Below are 26,281 nucleotides of genomic sequence, written 5' to 3'. Positions count from 1 at the left end.
AAAAGTAAATAAACATTTAAACAAGTTCATTTTTTCTTCCTTAGATTGACAAAAAGTATTGATAATCATTTTTGATGAGGGTGTGAGAAAACAAGCATTCTCGTGAGCTCAAATACAGTTATCTGTTTGCTTATTTCCCTGCTACTAAATTATAATCGTTAAGTGCATCAGTTACATTTTATTCATGCTATATTCCCCATGCTAGCACAGTTTTTGTGCTTAGTAGTGTTTTAATGATTCATACTATCAACAAATATTAACTAACCTCTGTGTACCAGGGAAGTGATTGCCTTAAAGAGGAAAGAAATGACTTATATTATCAAGTCCTTAGTAGGCAATATTTTATAGCTTGAAACTATAGAAAATTTTGAGAATAATGACTAGTACATGTAGAAGGATTAATAGAGCTTTGCAGCCTCATAGCAGTAATGAATTCAGGCAAGAATCATGTATAGTCATATGATGCTAAAATCATTGCTTGAGAGTTTGTTGGGGAAAGAGGGTATTTACATAGTTTCAAAGTATCTTCCCCAGATTGCCTATTAATTACAAAGAGGGAGAAAATACTTCTTCAGTGAAGAAACCTGGAAGCCACCACCTTAACTAAGTCATCAAAGTTAACATTACTAGGAATGGAACACACTAATATTTAGCAGTCTCATCTGGTGGAAGTCACTAAGAAGTACTCAACATCCATTTTGTAGTATTCCTGCCCCAAATTCATAACCTGAATTGAATCATAAGGAAATAATCAGATGTCATGAAAGACCATCCCATGCCCCATCCAGCACCCTGCCAAAAAAAGGCAAAAAGTTATTCCAGATTAAAGGAGATGAAAGAGATACGACAACTAAATCTCATGCATGGTCCTGGCCTGGGCATGAGAGACGAGGAGAGAGGCCATCAGGAACAATATTGAGGTAATCAGAGAAATTTGAATACAGACTATACAACAGGTAATAGCATTATTTTAGAATTAAATTCCGTGCATTTTATTATGCTATAGTTACATAAGAATGACCTTGTTGGGAGATACATGATGACCTCTTCAATTTTATTCTTGAGTTAGCCAAAATTTTAAAGTTATAGATTAATACCAGTTGCTAATGTCGCCATATTTTTTTAAATTTAACTGCTTAATCTGAACAAAAATACATGCCTGTAAGGTATTTATGTTAATGATGTTAATAATTGTGTTATGTTTATTATGTAACATAATCATGTTAATGATTAGCATAAATATTCATTTTTATATTCATATATGTGGAGAGGAAGAAAGCAAATGTGGCAAAGTGCTAACGATGGGTGAATGTAGATGGAGAGAATATGAGAAGTCATCCTGCTCTTCTCACACCTTTTCTATATGTCTGAATTTTTGTTCAGACTGAACAGTTTAATTTAAATTTTAAAAAGTATATGGCAGTATGAGTAAACCTGGTATTGATGTGTACTTAGTGACACCAAGAAAATGTGTCTTATAGGACCATGCTAAAAATGCATAACCGTAATGCTCAAGTAAGATATTTTTAAAGTAGTCATATTGGTTTTATTTTGCAATATTTATATTCCTTTTGACAGGTAATGGAGTATCTCATAGGTGGAGATGTCAAGTCTCTCTTACACATATATGGTTATTTTGATGAAGAGATGGCTGTGAAATATATTTCTGAAGTGGCATTGGCTCTAGACTATCTTCATAGACATGGAATCATCCACAGGTAAAGACTGACTTTTCTCCAAACTATTACTTAAAGCACAAGTAATCAAATTATCTATTAAATATTTGCGTAACCCCACATATCTGGGTTATCTAAAGTTTAGTAGTAACTTGTGTGAGTTTAGGAATTATATCAACTCTTCTTTCATCTCCCTATGTGTTTTGAATATGTTGCTTTGTCTTCGGGTATCCCATTTTGTGGAAAATATTGAATCTTTTTTCCACTCCTTTGGCTGTACGTCATATAAAAGTGCTATATGTTATAATGCCAGCTGATTTACAGTGTTTTGCTCTTTGCAAAGAAAGGTTAAGTGGCTCTTTTCGATTAAGGCTTAATCTCACCCTCCTTGAAAGAGGTAAATATGATTTTGACCTGGCTTGAGGTTTATTTTACCTAATGAAGTTTATTTATTTTAATAGAATATGTAATGAATAATGCCAAAGATAATCTAGCATTAAATAGTTAACTTTCTTGTAGATTCAGATATACAAAATATAGTTTGCTTTTGAGAGTTGTTTTCTGCACTTTCAAAGCCACCAATGAGAGAAAATATGTCGGGTTTGATTGTTCTGTAACTTTCTGTTTTTTTCGCTGGTAATTCTAAAATCAACGCTAGCTCTTTTTTAGTTATCTGCTATTTGTTTTTTATATGTGCAGGGATTTGAAACCAGACAATATGCTTATTTCTAATGAAGGTCACATTAAACTAACAGATTTTGGCCTTTCCAGAGTTACTTTGAATAGAGGTAAGAAACACAGCAAGTAAGTACCTTTTAAAAAATCCAACACATTTTAGACACTACATTTCATTAACTTATACTGTTTTCTTTGTTAGTTTATAATGAATAAAATTTGATGATTATTTTTTTCTGCAATAGGCTAAAAACGTATACTGGTATTTTCATTCAATTAAAAATGAAAATGGATTAACTAATCTTATATCCTCAAAGGTCCTTGAAGATCTTTGGATCTTCAAAGAGGAACTGACAGTTTCTGTTCTTCCAAATTTTTATCCCTACTGAAACTGGCGCTGACCAATTAAACATCAGTAAAATGACTAAAAAATAACTACAACATGATAGACAACTAATACCTAAAGAAATTATTCAAATATACATGACCACCACCTTGATAAACAAGGGGCAGAGAAAATAAACACAGAATTCACAAATACATATATATGGGAGTATGTTAATTTCACTACTCATAGCACTAGAAATGCTAATTTAAAAAAGTAATAAATGAATCATTTTACACTATTAAGCTAGCCAAAAGCAAAAACGGAGAGCTGAAGATCCAGTGTTAATGAGACTGCAGAAAGCACAGGAAGTTTTCCTAGGGACATTGCAAATAAGCATAGTTCTTTCCAAAGGAAATGGAGCAGTATGATTTAAGAAACAAAGGTTTTAATTCTTTTCGACCTAGTGACTTGTGTCTTAGAATTTATTCTAAGGAAATGGTTCAAAAGAATAATATATATGGGGCTTCCCTGGTGGCGCAGTGGTTGAGAGTCCGCCTGCCGATGCAGGGGACACGGGTTGGTGCCCCGGTCCGGGAGGATCCCACGTGCCGCGGAACGGCTGGGCCTGTGAGCCATGGCCGCTGAGCCTGCGCGTCCGGAGCCTGTGCTCTACGATGGGAGAGGCCACAACGGTGAGAGGCCCGCGTACCGCAAAAAAAAATAATAATAATAAAATAAAATTAAAATTAAAAAAACAAAAGAATAATATATATGAATAAAGTTGTTTGTAGCCGCATTGTTTCTAACAGGGAGAAACTAGAAACTACTTAAGTTTATTACAGAAGCATGGAGAAATGACAGCTTCCTGACTTGGTAGCTTGTTGTATTATCTACTACAATGACAGAGGATGGAAATAAATGAGCAGTAGAACCAAATATTGGGTTATAAATTATTAACCGTGGGATTATAAATATTTGAAAGTAAATAGAGAGCTACAATTCTTTATTTGCAAGTACAAATTTTAAAGCATTTTGAAGACCTAAAGATTTTTCATGTTTGGTAAAATGTGACCTGAGTTGATGTGGACCATTTATAGTTTTTATTAATCCTACCTCACGTGACAACCCATACTTTTCATAGAAGTAATAATAAGTACAGATTGTAGACGAAATGCACTAGGGATGTTCCATACTATATAGTATATTAATCACTTATTTTTCTAAAATCTAAACATTTACTGTTGTGGCCTCTCCCGTTGCGGAGCACAGGCTCCGGACGCGCAGGCTCAGCGGCCATGGCTCACGGGTCCAGCCGCTCCATGGCATGTGGGATCTTCCCGGACCGGGGCACGAACCCGTGTCCCCTGCATCAGCAGGCGGACTCTCAACCACTGCACCACCAGGGAAGCCCTAAACATTTTTTAATAAGGCAAATCTAACTCCTCAGTTTCAGAAAAGATATTGGGAAAAATTTCAAATGAGAAAAATTTTGTCTTTTTTCTTTTTTTTTTTTTGTCTGCGCTGTGCGCCATGAAGGATTGTAGCTCCCCTACCAGGGATCAAACCCGTGCCCCCTGCATTGGGAGCTCAGAGTCTTAACCACCGGATCGCCAGGGAAATCCCAGAAAAATTTTGTATTAGGGTGATATTGCTGATGGATTTAAATTATTTTTATATTATAATATTAATACTTTTTATTTTTATTTTTTCATATCTATGGTTTAGCTTAAAGATGGCTCCCAAACATTGTGAATTTAGGTTAATATAAATAATTCTATGAAAAGCATCTTGGAGCATACAGGTTTTTCTGATTTGGTTTCTTTCTTTTCCTTTTTTTTTTTGGATTGTGATTAAAAAAAACTCATAAGGTAAAATTTACCATCGTAACTATTTTTAAGTGTGTACTTTAGTAATATTGACTCTAGTCACATTGTTGTGCAACAGATCTCTACAACTTTTTCATCTTGTAAAACTGAAACTCAATACTCCATTTTCCCCTCCCTGCAGCCCTGGCAGCCACAGTTCTACTTTCTGTATGAGTTTGATTACTTTAGATACCTCATATAAGTTGAATCATACAGTATTTGTCTTTTTGTGACTGACGTATTTCACTTAGCATAGTGTCCTCAAGTTCATCCATATTGTAGCATGTGACAGTATTTCTTTCTTTCTTAAGGCCAAATTTTATATACACACACACACACACACACACACACACACAGATATACATATGCGTGCTGTGTTTTCTTTATCCATTCACCTGTCGATAGGTATTTGGGTTGCTTCTACCTCTTCGCTATTGAGAATGATGCTGCAGTGAACATGAGTATGTAAATAAGTCTTGAACACCCTGCTTTCAATTCTTTTGGGTGTATACCCAGCAGTGGAATTGCTGGGTCATATAGATCAAATTCTATTTTTAATTTTTTTTTTTTTTGCCATATGCAGGCCTCTCACTGTTGTGGCCTCTCCTGTTGTGGAGCGCAGGCTCCGGACACGCAGGCTCAGCGGCCATGGCTCACAGGCCCAGCCACTCCGTGGCATGTGGGATCTTCCCGGACCGGGGCACGAACCCATGTCCCCTGTATCGGCAGGCGGCCTCTCAACCACTGCGCCACCAGGGAAGCCCTATTTTTAATTTTTTGAGGAACCTCCACTGTGTTTTTCATAGTGGCTGCACAGTTTTACATTTTACAATTTACCAGCAATGCACAAGCGTTCCAATTTCTCCACATTCTTTCCAACACTTCTTATTTTCTGTTTTTTGATAGTGGTCATCCTAATGCATGTAAGGTAATATTTCATTGTAGTTTTGATTTGCATTTTTCTATTGATTACTAATGTTGAGCATCTTTTCATAAGCATGTTGGCCATTTGTATATCTTCTTTAGAGAAGTGTCTATCCAAGACTTTTGTTCACAATTTAATTAGATTACTTAGGGTTTTTTGTTATTGAGTTGCAGTTGTTTCTATATTCTGTATATGAACCCATTATCAGATAAATAATTTACAGATATTTTCTCCCAATCTGTAGGTGGTCTTTTCAGTCTGTTGATTGTTTCCTTTGATGTGCAGAAGTTTTGAAGTTTGATATAGTCCCATTTGTTATTTTTGCCTTTTTCCTGTACTTTTAAAGTCATAACCAAGAAATCATTGCCATAATATTTTTTAACTTGTTTAATTTGTAAAATATTTTTAAAGAAGTTTATTTTCATTTTTATTGTTTCATCAAAATGAGGTATAAATGAAATTCATTAAGTTCAAACTTTCAGCCTACCTTTTAAAGTCTTACACCACATACAAAGCATTACACTTCTCTTACTACTTTGGATAGCTAAAGAAAATAGTACAATATTACGTGTGAGTGCTGAATGTTCTATTTTACAGTGTTACACATTGAAACCTGATAGAAATCTGCATCATTTTCTATCTTGCCCTATACTTACATAGTTAGCTCACATGAGGGGCCCACAATTTATATTAATTACTTAAATAGATTCTGTTTTTGAAATTTATTTTATATTCTTAATATTTTGATTCCTTCCTTAGCGTTTTTTACAACCTCCTTTTCTTTCTTTTTTTTTATAATAAATTTATTTATTTATTTATTTATTTATTTTTGGCTGCGTTGGATCTTCATTGCTCCGTGCAGGCTTTCTCTAGTTGCAGGGAGCAAGGGATACTCTTTGTTGCAATGCGCAGGCTTCTCATGTGGTGGCTTCTCGTTGCAGAACACGGGCTCTAGGTGCTCAGACTTCAGTAGTTGTGGCACACGAGCTCAGTAGTTGTGGTTCGCAGGCTCTAGAGCACAGGCTCAGTAGTTGTGGTGCACGGGCTTAATTGCTCTGTGGCATATGGGATCTTCCCAAACCAGGGCTCGAGCCCATGTCCCCTGCATTGGCAAGTGGATTCTTTTTTTTTTTTTTTAACATCTTTATTGGAGTATAATTGTTTTACAATGTTGTGTTAGTTTCTGCTGTATAACAAAGTGAATCAGCTATATGTATACATATATCCCCATATCCCCTCCCTCTTGAGTCTCCCTTCCACCCTCCCTATCCAGCCCCTCTAGGTGGTCACAAAGCACTGAGCTGCTCTCCCTGTGCTATGCAGCTGCTTCCCACTAGCTATCTATTTTACATTTGGTAGTGTATATATACCTATGCTACTCTCTCACTTTGTCCCAGCTTACCCCTCCCCCTCTGCATGTCCTCAAGCCCATTCTCTATGTCTGCATCTTTATTCCTGTCCTGCCCCTAGGTTCATCAGAACCATTTTTTTCTTTTTTTTTTATATTCCATATATATGTGTTAGCATATGGTATTTGTTTTTCTCTTTCTGACCTACTGCACTCTGTATGACAGACTCTAGACCCATCTACCTCACTACAAATAACTCAATTTCCTTTCTTTTTATGGCTGAGTAATATTCCATTGTATATATGTGCCACATCTTCTTTATCCATTCATCTTTTGATGGACACTTAGGTTGCTTCCATGTCCTGGCTATTGTAAATAGTGCTGCAGTGAACATTGTGGTACATGACTCTTTTTGAATTATGGTTTTCTCAGGGTATATGCCCAGTAGTGGGATTGCTGGGTCATATGGTAGTTTTATTTTTAGTTTTTTAAGGAACCTCCATACTGTTCTCCATAGTGGCTGTATCAATTCACATTCCCACCAACAGTGCAAGAGGGTTCCCTTTTCTCCACACCCTCTCCAGCATTTATTGTTTGTAGATATTTTGATGATGGCCATTCTGACCAGTGTGAGGTGATCCCTCATTGTAGTTTTGATTTGCATTTCTCTAATGATTAGTGATGTTGAGCATCTTTTCATGTGTTTGTAGGCAATCTGTCTCTCTTCTTTGGAGAAATGTCTATTTAGGTCCTCTGCCCATTTTTGGATTGAGTTGTTTGTTTTTTTGATATTGAGCTGCATGAGCTGCTTGTATATTTTGGAGAGTAATCCTTTGTCAGTTGCTTCGTTTGCAAATATTTTCTGTCATTCTGAGGGTTGTCTTTTCGTCTTTTTTATGGTTTCCTTTGCTGTGCAAAAGCTTTTAAGTTTTATTAGGTCCCATTTGTTTATTTTTGTCTTTATTTGCATTTCTGTAGGAGGTGGGTCAAAAAGGATCTTGCTGTGATTTATGTCATAGAGTGTTCTGCCTATGTTTTCCTCTAAGAGTTTTAGAGTGTCTGGCCTTACATTTAGTTCTTTAGTCCATTTTGAGTTTATTTTTGTGTATGGTGTTAGGGAGTGTTCTAATTTCATTCTTTTACATGTAGCTGTCCAGTTTTCCCAGTACCACTTATTGAAGAGGCTGTCTTTTCTCCATTGTTTGGTCTTGCCTCCTTTATCAAAGATAAGGCGACCATATGTGTGTGGGTTTATCTCTGAGCTTTCTATCCTGTACCATTGATCTATATTTCTGTTTTTGTGCCAGTACCATACTGTCTTGATTGCTGTAGCTTTGTAGTATAGTCTGAATTCAGGGAGCCTGATTCCTCCAGTTCCATTTTTCTTTCTCAAGATTGCTTTGGTTATTCAGGGTCTTTTGTTTTTCCATACAAATTGTGAAATTTTTTGTTCCAGTTCTGTGAAAAATGGGTGGGCAGATTCTTAACCACTGTGCCACAAGGAAAGTCCCTTCAACCTCCTTTCTAATACTTTATTACCAAGAATTATTTTTTTGCCAGTTAGATATCACTCTTGTTAATTGATTAATTTATTTTTACCTTTTGACCCCCTTCATCCATTTCTCCCACCCCCTACCCCCACTTCTGGCAACCACCAATCAGTTCTCTGTATCCCTGAGCTTGGTTTTTTGTTTTGTTTTGTTTTTTATATTCTGTATATAGAGGGAACGTATGGTGTTTGTATTTCTCTGTCTGCTTAGTCATACATATTTACTGTATGACGTGATGGCTTTCCTAGCTCTATTTGTCTTGCACAAGCCAACTCTACAGATAATGTTAATAATGTGGAAAGTGAGGCAAAGTTCAGAGCAAATAGTATTGACTTAGTCAATGACAGTTGAAGTTTTTGAAGAATATCATATACTTTTCTTTCCATACATAGATATCAATATGATGGATATTCTTACAACACCATCTATGGCCAAACCTAGGCAAGATTATTATTCAAGAACCCCCGGACAAGTATTATCTCTCATCAGCTCTTTGGGATTTGTAAGTACTTGATAAGAAAAAACTCATATAATATGCCCTTTCATGATTGCCATTTAAATGAATTAAAATATCAAGCATGTTGAATTACTTCAACATTTTATCTACTTAGGTGTATAACAGTCAATGCATTTAGGTGGTGTTTTTGTGAAGGTAAATCATAGCATTTGTTTTTCTCTTTCTCTTTTTAATAGCACACACCAGTTGCAGAAAAAAGTCAAGACTCTGCAAATATTCTTTCAACCCATGTATCTGAAACATCACAGCTTTCTCAAGGACTAACTTGTCCTATGTCTATAGATCAAAAGGACATTACTCCTTATTCTAGCAAACTACTAAAATCATGTGAGTATAAAAGAAAAGGTAGTTTATTCTATTAAATGTGTCTTTTGAGGAACAAAGTATTTTGGAATATTCAAATATTCAGACGCTCTGTGGCATTTCTCTATTTTATCATGTAAATGCCATTTCTGACAGGGGTTGTTGCAGATCTTTAAATCAACAGAATAAAATGTCAAGTTAATTCTTCAATTAGCTATAACATTGTAATGATCATTGGGTGAATATTACTATACTGAGTCTATGGAAGTCTTATATGGAGAAGATGTAGTACTTGTACTATTCTGTTCCTTTATAAAATTATTTCCAAAAGATTCTGAAATAAAATAGTTGAAGTAAAGGTATGGTTTTTAATTATTACACAATAAAAGACAAAAGTCAAGTAGTAAAGGAGGCAAGTGGGACATTTGTATAGCACTTAACCTTACCCTCTATAACTTATCAACAGTGGACAGTTTAGTTGTCTGCATGCATGTTCATCATCTTGGGAATGTGAATAATGATGCTTTGAAGGGTAATTAGTGTTGTTTTTTCCATAGATTTTACCTTGTTTATAATTTGGTCCTCAAATCTGTACATATCTTGGATGAATGGGTAGATAGATAGAAAGAATTGCCTCCTTTTTACAAATGAGAATATTAAAAACTTTCAGTTACATACTAGTAAGTGGGTCAATTAATTCCTGACTGCAAATATAGTTTTCTGTCCACTGACCCTTTCCTCTTGTTTCTTCAAACACTTCTGTGAACATCAAAATAGCTGAAATATATATATAACTTTGATAAACAGAAAACTGTTAGGGAGTTCCCTGGTGGTTCTGGTTAGGACTTGGCACTTTCACTGCTGTGGCCCGGGCTCAATCCCTGGTCAGGGAATTAAGATCCTGCAAGCCGTGTGGTGTGGCTGGGAAAAAAAAAACAAACAGAAAACTGTTAAAATATAGGATATGCAGATGTGATTTATAGCCTTGTTCTTAAGGGAAATGATTGCATCTCCCTCAGCCATTTTTTAATCTGATCAGACTGTGGTAGGCACTGTGCTGGTCACATGAGTGAATATGAAGATGAATACGAGAGGTCCTTGCCTCCGGAGAACCTGTAATTTTGTGGTGATTGTAGGTATAAAGGGATAATAATAACAGTCCTATAAAATAAATGCCATAGGAAGAATACTGTGATCCAACACAAAAAGTGATCATTGCTAACTGGAAAAACCAAGAATGGTTCTAAATAAAGATATAGGAACAACCAAGCAGGACCTAAAAATAGAAATAGGATCTTAATAGCTCCAAGTATATTGGAAAAGGGCATTTCAGATAGAGGCATGAGCAAAGGCATGGACACATGGAAGTTATCTTCTATCTTTAGACAACAGGACAACATGTGAGAATGGGAAGCACGTGCAAAGAAAAAGGAAGTTTAGCAGGTAGATGGGGAAGGTACATGGGGAAGGATCAGTGTTGTTACAGAGAGCCTGGAATGTAAGCTGTAGAAAAAGGGAAGCCACCAAAAGTTTCAAAGCAGGGAATGGTCTGATCGTATCGGTGATCCAGAAGGAGCTCAGTAGCAAATATACAGTGTGCAGACGCATTAGATCAGATACAAGTTCCCATGTTGCTGGGGAAAAGCAGCTGAGCAGTTTACTCAGCTGTCAAGGTCAGTGTCCAGTGAGTCTCAGGAATCCCATTGAGAGGATTTATGTGCCAAAGAGAAAGTTGTTTTAGACGGACTTTCAAATCTCCTTCCAGTTTCAAAATTCTAAGGTTTATTAGATCAAAAAAACTATAGTAAACTAAGAATTTACTTGGGATTAAAGTCATGTTCACCCTTTTCAGGAAAGAGAAAACAAGATATACATATCAAATCTTTATATGCATGTATTGTGATCTTTAGTAAAAGCATGATTATCTATTGTGTCTCATTTTAAGTTCAGGAGCAACAATTTTTATTTTTTTATTTTTTTAAATTTATTATTTTTTTTAGCTGCATCAGGTCTTCATTGCTGCGCGCGGTCTTTCTCTAGTTGCGGCGAGTGGGGGCTACTCTTCGTTGTGGTGCGCGGGCTTCTCATTGCGGTGGCTTCTCTTGCTGCAGAGCACAGGCTCTAGGCGTGTGGGCTTCAGTAGTTGCGGCACGTGGGCTCAGTAGTTGTGGTGCACAGGCTTAGTTGCTCTGCGGCATGTGGGATCTTCCCAGACCAGGGCTCGAACCCGTGTCCCCTGCATTGGCAGGCAGATTCTTAACCACTGTGCCACCAGGGAAGTCCCAGAGCAACAATTTTTAGCATCATTATTTGTATATAAGATACAGGAACCTGTATCATTTAGATGGTGCTGCTTTCTTGCACTGGCTCACTCCTAGACAAATCACTATTATTTGTTTTACCCAGTAGTGTAAAAAAGTCTCTATGGATGTATATAATTCCACACTTGTAAGCATGTAAACCTCAACATTAAAATAAAGCCACAGTTTTAATTAAATACAAATTGAATCGAGTAAACGTAGTCCCATTCCAGCCTCCTAGCACACCTGGATATAGCACATCAATAATGGTCCTTCTGGGCTTCCCTGGTGGCGCAGTGGTTGAGAGTCCGCCTGCTGATGCAGGAGACATGGGTTCGTGCCCCGGTCCGGGAAGATCCCACATGCCGCGGAGCGGCTGGGCCCGTGAGCCATGGCCGCTGAGCCTGAGCGTCCAGAGCCTGTGCTCTACAACGGGAGAGGCCACAGCAGGGAGAGGCCTGCGTACTGCAAAAAAAAAAAAAAAAAAATAATGGTCCTTCATCAAGAAAAGTTTCAAGTTGGATAATGGTTATTCAAAATGGATTTCCTCCTAATTATGTTCGCTCCCTTGTCCTGATTTCTACTTTATGAATATTGAGAGTTTTGCTTTGTTTTTTAACTTTCAGAACAGTACTTGTAGGCCAAAACCACCCAAAGCCATCATTATGGATGAAATAATGTTTACATGGAAATAGTTCTGATATGAAATACTTAATACTTTTTCTAATTATCTGTAAAGATTCGGGATCAGCGGGAAAGTAGGAAAGATGTGACATAAACTTCAATGTTTTCTCTTCCCCACAGGTCTTGAAACCGTTGCCTCCCACCCTGGGATGCCTGTGAAGTGTCTAACTTCCCATCTCCTCCAGTCTAGGAAAAGGCTGGCGACATCCAGCACCAGCAGTCAATCCCACACCTTCATGTCCAGTGTGGAATCCGAGTGCCACAGCAGTCCCAGATGGGAAAAGGATTGCCAGGTCAGAGTGACATTCACCTTACCCAAAACCAACTATGTGTGTCAAATTAATGATAGAAACGCTATGTACCATTTCATACAAATTCTGTAAGGAAATGAAATGGTTACATGAATGGCAATCAAGGTATTCTTCATTTTTCCTATATATTCTGTCAAATTCTCTTGAAATATTTCTCATTCAAATGTGAAATTAGTTTTGCTCAGTATATGAGATTCCAATTTTTTTTATTTTTGCAGTATATTAATAGTAAATGTTTGGCTTCTAGGCATCTGGATGGACTTCTTTTTTTTAATTCCCTACCCTGACACAGACCTTAGATTGTTGAGGTTTTTTAACCTGTCTTATTTTAAACTTATACTACCTCCTTCTTTACTGTTTTCTGCCAGTTTCTCATTTAATGGAATGGTAACTCTTTTGGATCAGAAATAACTTTTAGACCACAAAGGTAATGTAGGTGTGTCTTTGAAAGTATCTATTCTAAGGAGATTGCTTACCAAATGAATAAATTTGCTGCAAGTTATCTTACTTAATTTATATATTCTGTTTTGGGCTTTTTTAAGCTATTAAAGCTGAGGGGAACTAAAATACAATAAAGTTTCCTTTATAGAATGCTGACAAAATAATGTTAGCTTAGAATAATGTTAATACACAAAGAGTAAACCTTCCATTTGATAAAATAAATTGGACTGTGTTTGCTCCTTATTCTCAGTAGCATGATTTTCTTCATTATTGTTGGATATGTGTATTTTAGGAGTAAGGTCACATTATTTTTTAGTTAAGGCAGGGTTTCTCAATCTTTTTTCCTTCTCTCATTGATTGCCCTCTAGGTAATAAATGCTTCAGGAAAAGCCAGATTTCCATTCTATTATTTTACCTCTTTTCTCTTCAAGAAAGCATGTTATATAATATTTCAAACTATACATAGCTTAACCTTCTTCCTCCCTCGGCTGCATCCCTAAGGAATGCAATGATTGGGTTACAGTAGAGCCTCTCAAGTTAGGTCAGAGGAGTGACAATGGACCACAGGGGACCGCTGATAAACTTGCTGATCCCCAAATGCATCATTTTCTGTGCTTCCAGAGCAGTGAGTTGTACTTTAGGAATTGTCTTTTTGTTCATGACTAACTGCTCCTTACTATTACTAAGTAAGTTAATAAAGTTCGATTCTTCACATATCAAAAATATGCACTATTAGGGTTTATTGAAGATTCACTCTAACTGAGTAATCTTGTAAAAATCCTGATTACCATATGCCAGTTTGCAAGATTATGTCCAAAATTCTGATCACACAAGGGCACCTGCCGAATTGGAACTCAAACAGTCTTCAGGAAAAGCACTTTGTTATCAACGCATCATCAGTTTATATTGTTGACAATGGATATTAACTCCTGTTATTTTGGGTTTTTAATTACAAATTGCCGTTAGTTTAGCTTCATCTTGTCAGCTTGGTTTTATTATACTTGTATGAAGTGATACGTGTTTACATTAACTATATTTTTAGACTGTAATTTTCCATTAACTGTATTTCATGCCCTGTGATTGAAGTACAAAACAGTCATCCCTTTTGCACAGCAGATATATACATAATGTAGCCTTACCCTCAGTTTTGCTTGAATATATTCCTATTAATTTGTCCTATTTAAATAACATGTAATACACCATCAAATACATATTATAGAATAGTTGGTTTAAATTTTATACCAGTGTTTCACTCAAAATAATGTATATAAATGTATACTATAATTGTTTACATTGCTTTCTAATTCTCCATTATCATTGTTCTGTTTTTCCACAGGAATGTGGAAAGAGCTACCCATCGTAGCTTATGGGGTCAGTTATCCCACTTAAGTGGGCAGAGGTTTAAAAGGTTAAAGATTCTCAGCTTTACATAATTTTTTTAACCGTTTTTTCCTCCCTCTTAGGAAAGTGACAACACAGTGGGCTCTACAATGATGAGTTGGAATACAGTCGAAAAGCCTTTAGGTACAAAATCTACAAATGCCATGGAGACCAAAAGTTTCAATAAAAGGGATCGTGAGTTAGCCGTTTCTCCCATTCATAACAGCAGTGCCGATCCTGCCACTGGAAACTCGTGTGGAAACCTTGCTGAAAAATGTTCTTCTGGGGAAGTTTCTTGGGAAGCAAGAGAACTGGATGTAAATAATATTCATCTGGCTGCTGACACAAGCCAGTCTGGTTACCATCAGTCACATCAATGTGCTGTGGATTCCAGTGGGGTGACTGAAGAACACCTTGGGAAAAGAAGTTGTAAAAGAAGTTTTGAGTTAGTTGACTCCAGTCCTTGTCAGGAAATTATACAGAATAAAAAAAATTGTATCGAGTATAAGAGTAGTAATGAAATGAGAGATGGTTATGTCAATCAAAGGACAGGCTTAACAGCTGAAGTCCAGGACCTTAAGCTGTCGGTATACAGAGATCAGCAAAATGACGGTGCTAATAAGGAGAACGTGGGCAATTCTTTCATTGATAAGCAACAAACCCCAGAAAAATCACCTGTCCCAATGATAGCAAAAAACCTTATGTGTGAACTGGATGACGACTGTGACAAGAATAGTAAGAAAGACTACTTAAGTTCTAGTTTCCTGTGTTCCGATGATGATAGAACTCCTAAAAGTATTTGCATGGACTCTGATTCATCTTTTCCTGGAATTTCCATCATGGAAAGTCCATTAGGAAGGCAGTCCTTAGATCCAGATAAAAGCATCAAAGAATCCTCTTTGGAAGAATCAAATATTGAAGACCTACTTTCTGCATCCCCCAGCTGCCAAGAAAGCACCTTGCCGAGAGGTGATGAGAGTCCTGCCGTCCAGGACAGCAACCGAAAAATGTTAGCTCCTTCTTTGGAGGCGTTGAAAACATTAACCTCTAAAAGAAATGCTGTGGCTTTTCGGAGTTTTAACAGTCATATTAATGCATCCAATAGCTCAGAACCATCCAAAATGAGCATTACTTCTTTAGATATGATGGATATTTCATGTGCCTGTAGTGGTTCATATCCCATGGCTATAACCCCTACTCAAAAAGAAAGATCCTACATGCCATATCAGGTATGTGATCACTTGCTAATGTTCTGTCCTTTAGATTTTAGAAAAATAAACTATTAAGGCCAGACACTTGCCTGTCAGCTAGACTATATAATATTAATCATATAGTTTTGTTTTGCTTGTTGGGAATCTATGGCTCCTTGGAGGTTTTAGTACAGAAAGGTAAAGCAGGTAGCAGTGTTTATCATTCTTAACTGCAATGCCTCCTTCATTTGTACTGTTCTGTATACTTTCACATATTTACATATCACGTTTACATATTTACAATCACATATTTTCACTTGATCACGGCAACTCTGAGATGCAAAATTAAAGTCCATCTACCTTACTGCCTTTTAAGGACATATTTAGATGATCTCTTTCCTTTACAGAAGGAAGTTGAAAAATAGATATTTCAAATCTTTTTTTTTTCCTAAACCTTTATCTTTTTAAACCCAAAGTTTCATTTTTTCCTTCCTTCAGAGAGACATCATAATACAGAAAATGTAAACCTCGACTGTAGGGTTACAAGACTTGAGTTTTCTATTTAGAACTTACTGAGTGACTTAGAAGTCCTTATCTTCAGAGCCTCTGTCTGCCGTTTGTCTGTAAAATATAATGACACCTGTCCTGCTGGTCCCACAGAGTCCTTGTGAGACAACAAAATACCTTAAAACCATAAATGTCAGTTAGCGCGAGAGGTTATTTATGTGTAGTTCTGTTGTATGCATTGTCTTAGTAATTCACTCATTTGTCAGCCACAGCCTCCCTCTGTGACTGCCCTCAAGCTTGTATTGATCCATCCTATCAAGAATTTTTTCCTGTGGATTTTTTCATTGTTTCTTGCATTTCCAGCTCTTACTGAAATAATTGGTGTTATCTAAGCTATTGAATTTCATTATTATAATTGGGGCTTTTTACAATAGGACTTTTCATAATTATAATTAGTTACAAGGCCATTTTCAAAACTGATCAAGTATTTGAGTGTATCTTTTATGTCCAGCAGCCTAGCTTTTCTTTTGTTCTAGCATTTCTGTTCACTGTAAAAGGAATTAAGATATTTATTGTGTCTTAAACTCTTTTGAAATTAGCAGACCCCAGATCAGGTCAAGTCAGGAACTCCATACCGAACTCCAAAGAGTGTGAGAAGAGGGGCGGCCCCCGTGGATGGTGGGCGAATTCTGGGAACTCCAGACTACCTCGCACCAGAGCTGCTGTTAGGCAGGGCCCACGGTAAGGCATGCACATCTTGCGTTTTTGAAGTATCACTATGTTTTCTTCTGAGATAAATTGTTTTAAATTTCTTTAGTACTTAGATTGCATAAGGTAAAAGAAAATGAACTCGTGCAATGCTCTTTTCTCACATATATGGCCCTTTATTATAGGAAAGAAGACATGCAGCCATTTGTTCTTGGCCTGCTGGTTTAGTCTCAATGATCCAGAGAAGTCCCGCCTTCCACCCCCTCTACTGTCTTTGTTCTAAATGTCTCCCCAGGTCTATTTTAGTTTGGGTTCAGGAATAGACAGTTGGGCCTACACTAAGATCCCGCATGCCACGAGGCCAAAAAAAAATCTGTCTCTAATCCTGACTTTCTCTAGGCAGCAGACACGTGGCCAAAGTGCCTATTCTGTATTCTACTGTCATTCAGTTGCTATGTATCAGAGCTCGACTTGTCCTCTAGCTTGCTCTTCCTCTGTTCCATCTCTCTGTTCACCATCTTCATGGTGACACAAACATTGTCCCTACCTTCAGGCATTTAAATCCGATGAATTACATCTCTGCAGTGTGTCTCCTCACTTTTTCATCTCTGCCACTATTCCATGTAAGAACCTCATCTTTCCCTTTCCTTCATTTAATAACTTTCTCTTTGATCTCCTCAACTTCATTCTCTTTTTTGCTATCACTGCCACCAGACTTTCCCTTTTAAAGCATAATAGAGTTCATGCTACTCTTCTCCTTGAAACAGAGGAGGTGTTTGGCTTGGTGGCTCCTTCCTACCTGCAAAAAGAAAGCCAGATCACTGATTCGAGGCTCTGAGCTCTCATGCTAGACTCGTCTCTCAGTTAGTCTCTTTATAGACCTTATCCTCCCATTTTACTTAGACACATTTATTTTCACATTTTCCTTATTTTGCACAACTGTTTTGCCTTAGTAGGGTTTTTTCTTTTTTTGGCCGCGCCGTGTGACATGTGGGGTCTTGGTTCCCCGACCAGGGATTGAACCCATGCCCTCTGCAGTCGAAGCGCAGGGTCCTAACCACTGGACCGCCAAGGAAGTCCTGTTTTGTTTTGTTTTCCCTTAGTTTAGAAAAGCCAGTCCCCAGTCACCTCCCTGTCAAATTTCTTCTCATCTGCTCATCAGTTCAAATGTCACCTCTTCCATAAAGCATCCCTTGATCAGTTATGGAGAACTAATTATTCACTGCTGTATCTAGAGTCTGAGTTCTCCTTGTGCATAGCCCTCCAGGAGAGCTCCTTGGCAGCCCTCACTCACCCTTGTCAATAATCTCTACAATGTTGAAAGCAGACACGTTTAATATTCCCCTCTCTTTATCCGCCAAAGCATCTAAGTTCCTCTGGGCACTTAACTAGTTTTGGTACTTTGTCCTTTTTGCTAAGTCACAGATTTGCCAGCTCATTTCCTATATTATAATTTTACATTTTCTCCAACTTAGGATACAATATGAAAGTAAACCTCAAATGTAAAGATTTACTTGATAAGATCTTGCCACTCTTTTAGTGGGACATGTAGTTAGTTATCTTAGCTAGCTAGTGAAATATTCTAAAATTTTTATTTTCTATAAAAGTAATTTGATACATAGAGTTTAAAATAAATAATAGACAGCAATTTATAATTTTAAAAAACAATTCCCTGCTCTCTAACCTCTTCCCTGGAATCCCAGGCCCCAGAAACACTCACTTGGGCTCTTTAGTTTTCTAATTCCAAACATCCTACTGAGACCTCTGATGCCCTCCATGTCTTCCCCTCAGCCAAGGGGACTTAGGGACCCTGGCCTGAGTTTCCACAGCTTCTTGTGCATATGTTTGTTTCAGCTCTCTTAAAATTGTGTTAAAATTACCTGTATTGTCTCTCCCAGAGTAGGGTGTTTTCTCCTTGGGGAAAGCTGTCCTCCTCATCTTTGTATCTCTTATATCTGGCACAATACCTGGCTTCTAATTCAATGAATGATGTGAGAATGAACTCATAACTTTAAGACAATGTACCTAACTCCTGTTTTCTTACATGCAGGATCTCTGACTTTGAGTGAGTAAATTTCTCCATACAGGAACATGGCAAAGCACATTTAACTGAACAAAGTCTAACTAGATCACATTGCATATAAAATTTTTTTTCATTTCAGCTCATTTATGAACTGTCTTCTGTCTTCTGAGCAGGAAGACATCCAGAGAAATTGCTCTTCTCTGTGAAAACAAATGTAGGCATGTGGCATTTTTTTATAACTTTTAAAGGTAGCAGAGAGTGTGGATATAGCTTTTTCTATTGCAACTGAAGAAATAGGCTTGATAAAAATATTAATATTAGTGGCTACAAAAGGGCTTGAATTTTCTAAAATATTCAATTCTATTATTATTAGAAAATAGAAAGGAATTAACAGTATCAATTTACAAATTAAAGAAGCGGGTTTTAAATTAGAAAGCCAGTAGTATAAAACAACTTTATTCTATATCTCTGGCTAATGATATATATTATAATTGATTTATTTTATAATTGATAATATGATTTATCACAATACATGATCTTATTAGACTTTGACTCAATTATATGGGTATGTATGACATATCCATGGAGAAATCATGTATGTTTTGACATGACATAAGTACATTTTTGGCTGAGCTGGGAAAAGGGTCCTAATTTCTAACCTAAGTAAAATAAATTAAAATGCACGTTTTTTCCTGATTTCCCCCTACTTTTCTATTATTTGGTTATATTATCTGAGCTGTTGGAATAATTCTTTCTCAGTGCTGCTTAAAAGCCTACTAACCGAGGTGTTTTGTATGTCTTTATAGTGATTACTATAGAAATAGAAGCCTAGAGACTGTTTGACCTTGTGTTCCTTAGGGAAGATGGGATTACGTGGCTTGCAGATGAAAAGGCACTCTAAATGCATGTGATTATTTTTTCTAATGGCATATTCCATGATGCTTTCCTACTTGTTTTTTTTTTTTCCTACTTGTTTTAAAATGAAATGGTGGTAGTTGCTTAACCACAGTAATGAATTTTGTGAAATTGATTTTTTTAACATCTTTATTGGAGTATAATTGCTTTACAATGGTGTATTAGTTTCTGCTTTATAACAAAAGTGAATCAGCTATACATACACATATATCCCCATATCTCTTCCCTCTTGCGTCTCGCTCCCACCCTCCCTAACCCACCCCTCCAGGTGGTCACAAAGCACCGAGCTGATCTCCCTGTGCTATGGGGCTGCTTCCCACTAGCTATCTATTTTACATTTGGTAGTGTATATATGTCCATGCCACTCTCTCATTTTGTCCCAGCTTACCCTTCCCCCTCCCCGTGTCCTCAAGTCCATTCCCTAGTAGGTCTGCGTCTTTATTCCCGTCCTGCCCCTACCCTAGGTTCTTCATAACCATTTTCTTTCTTTTTAGATTCCATATATATGTGTTAGCATACGGTATTTGTTTTTCTCTTGACTTACTTCTCTCTGTATGATAGACTCTAGGTCCATCCACCTCACTACAAATAACTCAATTTCATTTCTTTTTATAGCTGAGTAATATTCCATTGTATATATGTGCCTCATCTTCTTTATCCATTCATCTGTCGATGGACACTTAGGTTGCTTCCATTTCCTGGCTATTGTAATGTTGTGGCCTCTCCTGTTGCAGAGCACAGGCTCAGCGGCCATGGCTCACGGGCCCAGCCGCTCCGCGGCTTGTGGGGTCTTCCCGGACCGGGGCACAAACCCGCATCCCCTGCATCGGCAGGCGGACTCTCAACCACTGCGCCACCCGGGAAGCCCCCTGCATGACTCCTTTTGAATTATGGTTTTCTCAGGGTATATGCCCAGTAGTGGGATTGCTGGGTCATAAGGTAGTTCTATTTTTAGTTTTTTAAGGAACCTCCATACTGTTCTCTATAGTGGCTGTATCAATTTACATTCCCACCAACTGTGCAAGAGGGTTCCCTTTTCTCCACACCCTCTCCAGCATTTATTGTTTGTAGATTTTTTGATGATGGCCATTCTGACTGGTGTGAGGTGATACCTCATTGTAGTTTTGATTTGCATTTCTCTAATGATTAATGATGTTGAGCATTCTTTCATGTGTCCGTGGCAATCTGTATATCTTCTTTGGAGAAATGTCTGTTTAGGTCTTCTGCCCATTTTTGGATTGGGTTGTTTGTTTTTTTTGATATTGAGCTGCATGAGCTGCTTGTAAATTTTGGAGATTAATCCTTTGTCAGTTGCTTCATTTGCAAATATTTTCTCCCATTCTGAGGGTTGTCTTGTGAAATTGATTTTAAAGAGTAATTTTCAGGCAAATTTAGTTCTAGACTAGAGTCTCAATTCTAAAATTATATTGAAGTTAATCATTTTTGGACTGAAATTAACCTTTGCTTAGGAAATTTTGTTCATAGATGTATCTAAACAGGCGTATAAACCAGATTATAAGGTCATGTTTAAAATAATTGTCTAAAATGTCTTTGTATACAAATGATACTTCCAATGAAGATTTTATTTAGAAATCAGTTTTACCTGGGCGTGGGATGAATTGGGAGATTAGGATTGACATATATACACTACTGATACTATGTATAAAGTAGATAATTAATGAGAACCTACTGTAAAGCACAGGGAACGCCTATGAGAAGGAAATCCAAAAAAGAGGGGATATATGTATATGTATAGCTGATTTACTTAGCTGTACAGTATAAACTAACACAATATTGTAAAGCAACTATACACCAATAAAAATTTTTAAAAAAAGAAATCAGTTTTACCCATTTATTAAGACTTATCTTCTAATTACCTCCTCAAGCAATAGTTTGAATGAGTATTTTTTGTTAAACTAATTTGTCCCTCTATGTTCTTAAAAGGAATAAAGCCACATTAAAACCTTCTGTAAGGGGACTTTCCTGACAGTCCAGTGGTTAAGACTCTGTGCTTCCACTGCAGGGGGCACGGGTTTGATCCCAGGTTGGGGTACTAAGATCCCACATGGTGTGTGTGGCAAAAACAAAACAAAACAAAAAAACCCTCTGTAGGTAAGGCTTTCCCTAGTTAGCAGGTTATCCTCCAGTTTGCATTAATATTACTACCTCATCTCATTCCTTTGTGAAACGAGTGGGCTATAGAATCATCTGAATGTTATTGTTTCCTGTTTTGAAATTAAGAAATACTCTTTTAGAGAATAATTTTTAGATTAAATGCATTCCTTGGTTGTGTTTTAGGATTTAGCACAAATAAGTATCCAGAATATCAGAGGTTATTAATAACTTTTTAAACTTTTTTTTAACTAGCCATGTTAATTGCTAATCTAAACGTCTGTTGGGCTGGCCAAAAAGTTCGTTTGGGTTTTTCCATATCATCTTATGGAGCCCAGTATTTTCCAAGAAAGTAATTACCACATTGCCTAAAGGAAGGTAATTTGGGTCTTTGCACGTTTGGAAGCCAGAAGAAAGCCTTAAGGAAACGAGCCTTTGGGTCTTCATTGTGCCCAAATATCCACAGTTAATGTTTTAGTTGATCAAACATTTATAGAAAATGCTTGCAAGTTCAGCTGCTTCCTCTTAAATTCCAGGTCCTGCAGTAGACTGGTGGGCACTTGGAGTTTGCTTGTTTGAGTTTCTAACAGGAATTCCCCCTTTCAACGATGAAACACCCCAGCAAGTATTCCAGAATATTCTGAAAAGAGGTGATTCTTTTTCTCCTATTAAGATAGATTGATTTATCTCATTTATCTCTGTGTATTATTGTCTTGAGCAATGATTAACAAGTTTATTTGTATTTATAGATATCCCTTGGCCTGAAGGTGAAGAAAAGTTATCTGATAATGCTCAAAGTGCTGTAGAAATACTCTTAACCATTGATGATACAAAGAGAGCTGGAATGAAAGGTAAGGTTTTGTGTTAGTTAACTCTTTTACCCTTGATTTGTTGAGCCAGACTACTGATTTAGCTCAGTAGTTGTGGCTCGTGGGCTCTAGAGCACAGGCTCAGTAGTTGTGGTGCACGGAGTTAGTTGCACCGTGGCATGTGGGATCTTCCCGGACCAGGGATCGAACCCATGTCCCTTGCATTGGCAGGTGGATTCTTAATCACTGTGCCACCAGGGAAGTCCCTGGTATCATTATTGATTATCAAATATTTTTATGGACTTTGACTCCCTGTTGCATTCTTCATAGCCAGGTTGCCTCAAAAAGACAAAATTGGTGCATTGTGGCCCATTCAAAGGTTCTTTCCAGTGCAGGAAACTCCAATTAATTTAAAAACCCAATTTTCAAAATCTCATTAGCAGCTGCCTTAAAATCCTTTTTGTCACAATGTATATATAGAGACAACTAAGCACTGTGTCTCAGAATGCATTTCCATGTGAAGTAGGGTATATTACTAAATGGACTTTAGTAATAATGTCATTCACATCAGCTTCTAGGTGTTCCCTCCAATGAGGTCAACAGTTTATTTATTTAACAAATCCTATAGAGTGACTTCTAGGTGCTAGGCAGTGTTTTCGTTTCAGGCACTGGAGGTATCCTAGGGATGAACCAGACACATCTCTGTGCTTAAGTTCTAGAACTTACATTCTAGTGGAAAGACAGGAAGTAAACAAACAGTCATAACATAACGCCATCTAGTGGTAAGTACATGAAGAGAGAAAGCAAAGTGAGAGGGTACAAAGTGAAGGCAAGAGATTTATATTTTAGATGGGGTGGTCAGGAAGACCTGAAGAGTAGAATCTGAGCAAAAACTTATGTAAAGTGAGAATGCAGACATTTGAAAACCAAGCTCTAAAAATTGCTTTAGGGGACTTGCCTGGTGGTCCAGTGGTTAAGACTCCAAGCTTCCACTGCAGGGGACACAGGCTCGATCCCTGGTCAGGGAACTAAGGAACTAATATGACAAAAACATCATACAGTTTTATTTTTTTTTTTCAGTTTTATTTTTATTTTTATTTTGGCTGCAAGGTACGGCCAAAAAATAATAATAATAAAATAAAAAATTAAAATAATAAAAATAAAGATTGCTTTAGAACAGCCTTCTCCACTGCTGATGATTTTGCTCCCCAAAGGACATTTGGCGTTGTCTGCAGACATTTTTTGGTTGTCACAACAGTTGGGGGCATCTAGTAGGTAGAGGCCAGGGATTCTGCTCAGCATCCTACAGTGCACAGGACAGTCCCTACTACAAAGAATTATCTGGTCCCAAAGGTCAACTGTAACAAAGTTGGGAAACTGTTGTTTAGAAAATGGCTATAATGCTCTGTAACTTGCTCAGTACATTCTTACCAGTGACCTCAAATTTTTGTTCATTAGTTAAATGAACAGTTTACCTAGTGAAGCAGATAGGGGTATTCTTCAGTTAAGAAACAGTTGTTTCAACAACTGTTTATTTAGTTAATCTTAACCTAGATTAGAATTCTTTTGCAGATTCAGTTTAAATAAATAGTTATGATGATCACGAAGCATCACATCACATCCAGATATCCCAGTTCGAGTTAATACTACAAATAACTCTAAAGTAACACATGCTTGAACCGTTGAGACAAATAAATTCTCTAAATGTGAATTATTTTTGCTCTTTTGTCCCTTTTCCTACCAGTCTTTTAGTTTATGGAAAATCCATCATATATACATATTGATTTTCCAGCCCATTACCCCCAATACAGACAAACAATTCTTTCCTGTCTGTGTAGTCGTCTTCTGATATTTTCCTTAAATTTGATTGCTTTTTTGGTTTGTATACTGCCTTAATTGACACTTCATTTTTTTGCTGTCTTTATTGTTGCCTAATGAAGTGAATAGTTGAGGAGAGGGGTGGCTATGTCTCCCAGCTAAATACCTGTGTGATCAAAAGAGATTTCATTTTACTAGATAGAAGGAAAATGTAGTTAAAGAGGAAGGCAAACTTGAGATTTTGTAAGTGGAAGCAGTAGACTTGGATGCGGCCATACTGCTGGGCGGCTGGTGTGTTGTAGAGATGCAAGTCAGTGAAATCAAAGAAATCAAAGAACCAGGAAGAGAAAGCATGTGTCAGAAATATCACCAGTGTGTATGTTGAAATTACCAGGAAGGATAAGGATGGAGCACAGGGAAGAGAGTAAGGGACTGGAGAATGAGCTTCCTGCTGAAGTAATCTAGGGTGACGATGCTGAGGATTACAGAGATCAAAGCAGGCGGCAAGGAATTGGAATGAGAAGTGGGGCATTAATCATGGAAGATTAGGATTAGTGGTGTGGAAGCCGTGTCGGGGAACAGGAAGTAGGCCAGGCTGTCTTCTCTTATCGAGTCAGGGATTCTGAGAGAAGATGCAGGCAGTGAGAAAGATAAGCTTCTGTTAAGGCACCTGTCATATGCCAAGTGACATACAGAATGACACTGTGTGCTGTTGGGAAGTATGTGGTTGAAGAAAGAGACATGTTTTTAAAATGTCTGTGAAACGGACATAGTAAACCAGGGCAAGCTACATGTGAGACCGTCTCTCTTTAATTCCTGTAAAATAGGACTTTGGTAATGGTGTCATAATATTGCTTTGTTTGATATTTTTCCTAAGAGTTGAAACATCATCCTCTCTTCAGTGATGTGGACTGGGAAAATCTACAGCATCAAACGATGCCTTTCATACCCCAGCCAGACAATGAAACTGATACATCTTATTTTGAAGCCAGGAATAATGCCCAGCACCTGACAGTATCTGGATTTAGCCTATAGCACATAAATTTTCCCTTTAATCTAAACTTGCCTTATAGAATAAGCTAGCATAATTACATACGCCTTAATACTAGATTGATCTAAGGGGGGAAGAATCATTATTTTACCCGGATCAATGAGCTTTTCATGTATGTTACAGCTTCCACAGCATTAAAAGGCTATCAAGAACATAATCAGTAATTTATCTTAATCTCAGAGTTGTACATAGATCTTCAAAGCTTTTTTCAACTTATTTATTTTGTTAGTGCACTTTATGAAAATTAATGCTTTAGTAAAACTAGAAACATGACCACTTTAGAGAAAGAGTGAGCCTCGAGCTTGATTTTCTTTCTCATCTGTTCATTTCAGTCCACCATTCAGTTTGGTGTTAATATGACAAAAACATCATACAGTTTCATTTTAGTGTAATTTATCTGTACCTGATTGCCTGCAAAAGCCAATCATTTAAGGCTGTAACTGTGACCTCAAAAATGCAGTTGGAAAATTCCTTCATTCAGTAATATAACTCCTTTCGGGAATGAGGAATAAACAAAAGGACGAGGGTTTTGGCTTATTTTGCTATGAATACAGTTTTGCTGCCTTGACTGCTTCTGGTGCTTTTTCTACAATACATATGTATTTAAAATAGTACTGGAGAGCTTAGGTGAGATATATTGTAGCAATTTTAACAGCTTGTTCAATTTTAACAAAAAATGTAATGGTTTACATTTTTAAATAATTTGCTTAAAACATATGCAGCATTACCAGAATAGCCGGATTCTTTTAAAAAAATAACTAACTTACTTTCACTTAATAAATATAATTGTAACATACTTCGATATATTCTCTGTCAACATCATTCTTTTAAATATAGATATACT

General features: G+C 37.1%; 1 protein-coding gene across 5 annotated transcripts in view; it reads left to right on the top strand.

The window, feature by feature from the left end:
* The window catches only part of MASTL (microtubule associated serine/threonine kinase like), a 32,433-nt gene extending 7,012 nt beyond the window's left edge, over nucleotides 1-25,421 (top strand). Inside the window, exons 3-13 of one of the 5 annotated variants that reach the window (XM_060293686.1) lie at nucleotides 1,579-1,718; nucleotides 2,376-2,464; nucleotides 8,761-8,870; nucleotides 9,062-9,212; nucleotides 12,293-12,465; nucleotides 14,388-15,533; nucleotides 16,604-16,742; nucleotides 20,551-20,565; nucleotides 22,296-22,409; nucleotides 22,509-22,610; nucleotides 25,264-25,421. In XM_060293686.1, the coding sequence (XP_060149669.1) occupies nucleotides 1,579-1,718; nucleotides 2,376-2,464; nucleotides 8,761-8,870; nucleotides 9,062-9,212; nucleotides 12,293-12,465; nucleotides 14,388-15,533; nucleotides 16,604-16,742; nucleotides 20,551-20,565; nucleotides 22,296-22,409; nucleotides 22,509-22,610; nucleotides 25,264-25,421 (2,337 nt within the window). Of the gene's footprint in view, nucleotides 1-1,578; nucleotides 1,719-2,375; nucleotides 2,465-8,760; nucleotides 8,871-9,061; nucleotides 9,213-12,292; nucleotides 12,466-14,387; nucleotides 15,534-16,600; nucleotides 16,743-20,550; nucleotides 20,566-22,295; nucleotides 22,410-22,508; nucleotides 22,611-25,263 lie in introns of all 5 variants that reach the window. The other 4 variants (XM_060293685.1, XM_030836991.2, XM_030836990.2 and 1 more) reach the window with 4 other exon arrangements.
* The last annotated feature ends 860 nt before the right edge of the window (nucleotides 25,422-26,281 follow it).

This window comes from Globicephala melas, chromosome 2 (genome assembly GCF_963455315.2).
Source record: "Globicephala melas chromosome 2, mGloMel1.2, whole genome shotgun sequence".
Taxonomy (NCBI): Eukaryota; Metazoa; Chordata; class Mammalia; order Artiodactyla; family Delphinidae; genus Globicephala; species Globicephala melas.
Note: the sequence above shows the minus strand (reverse complement) of the source record. Positions and strands in the feature narration are given on the sequence as shown.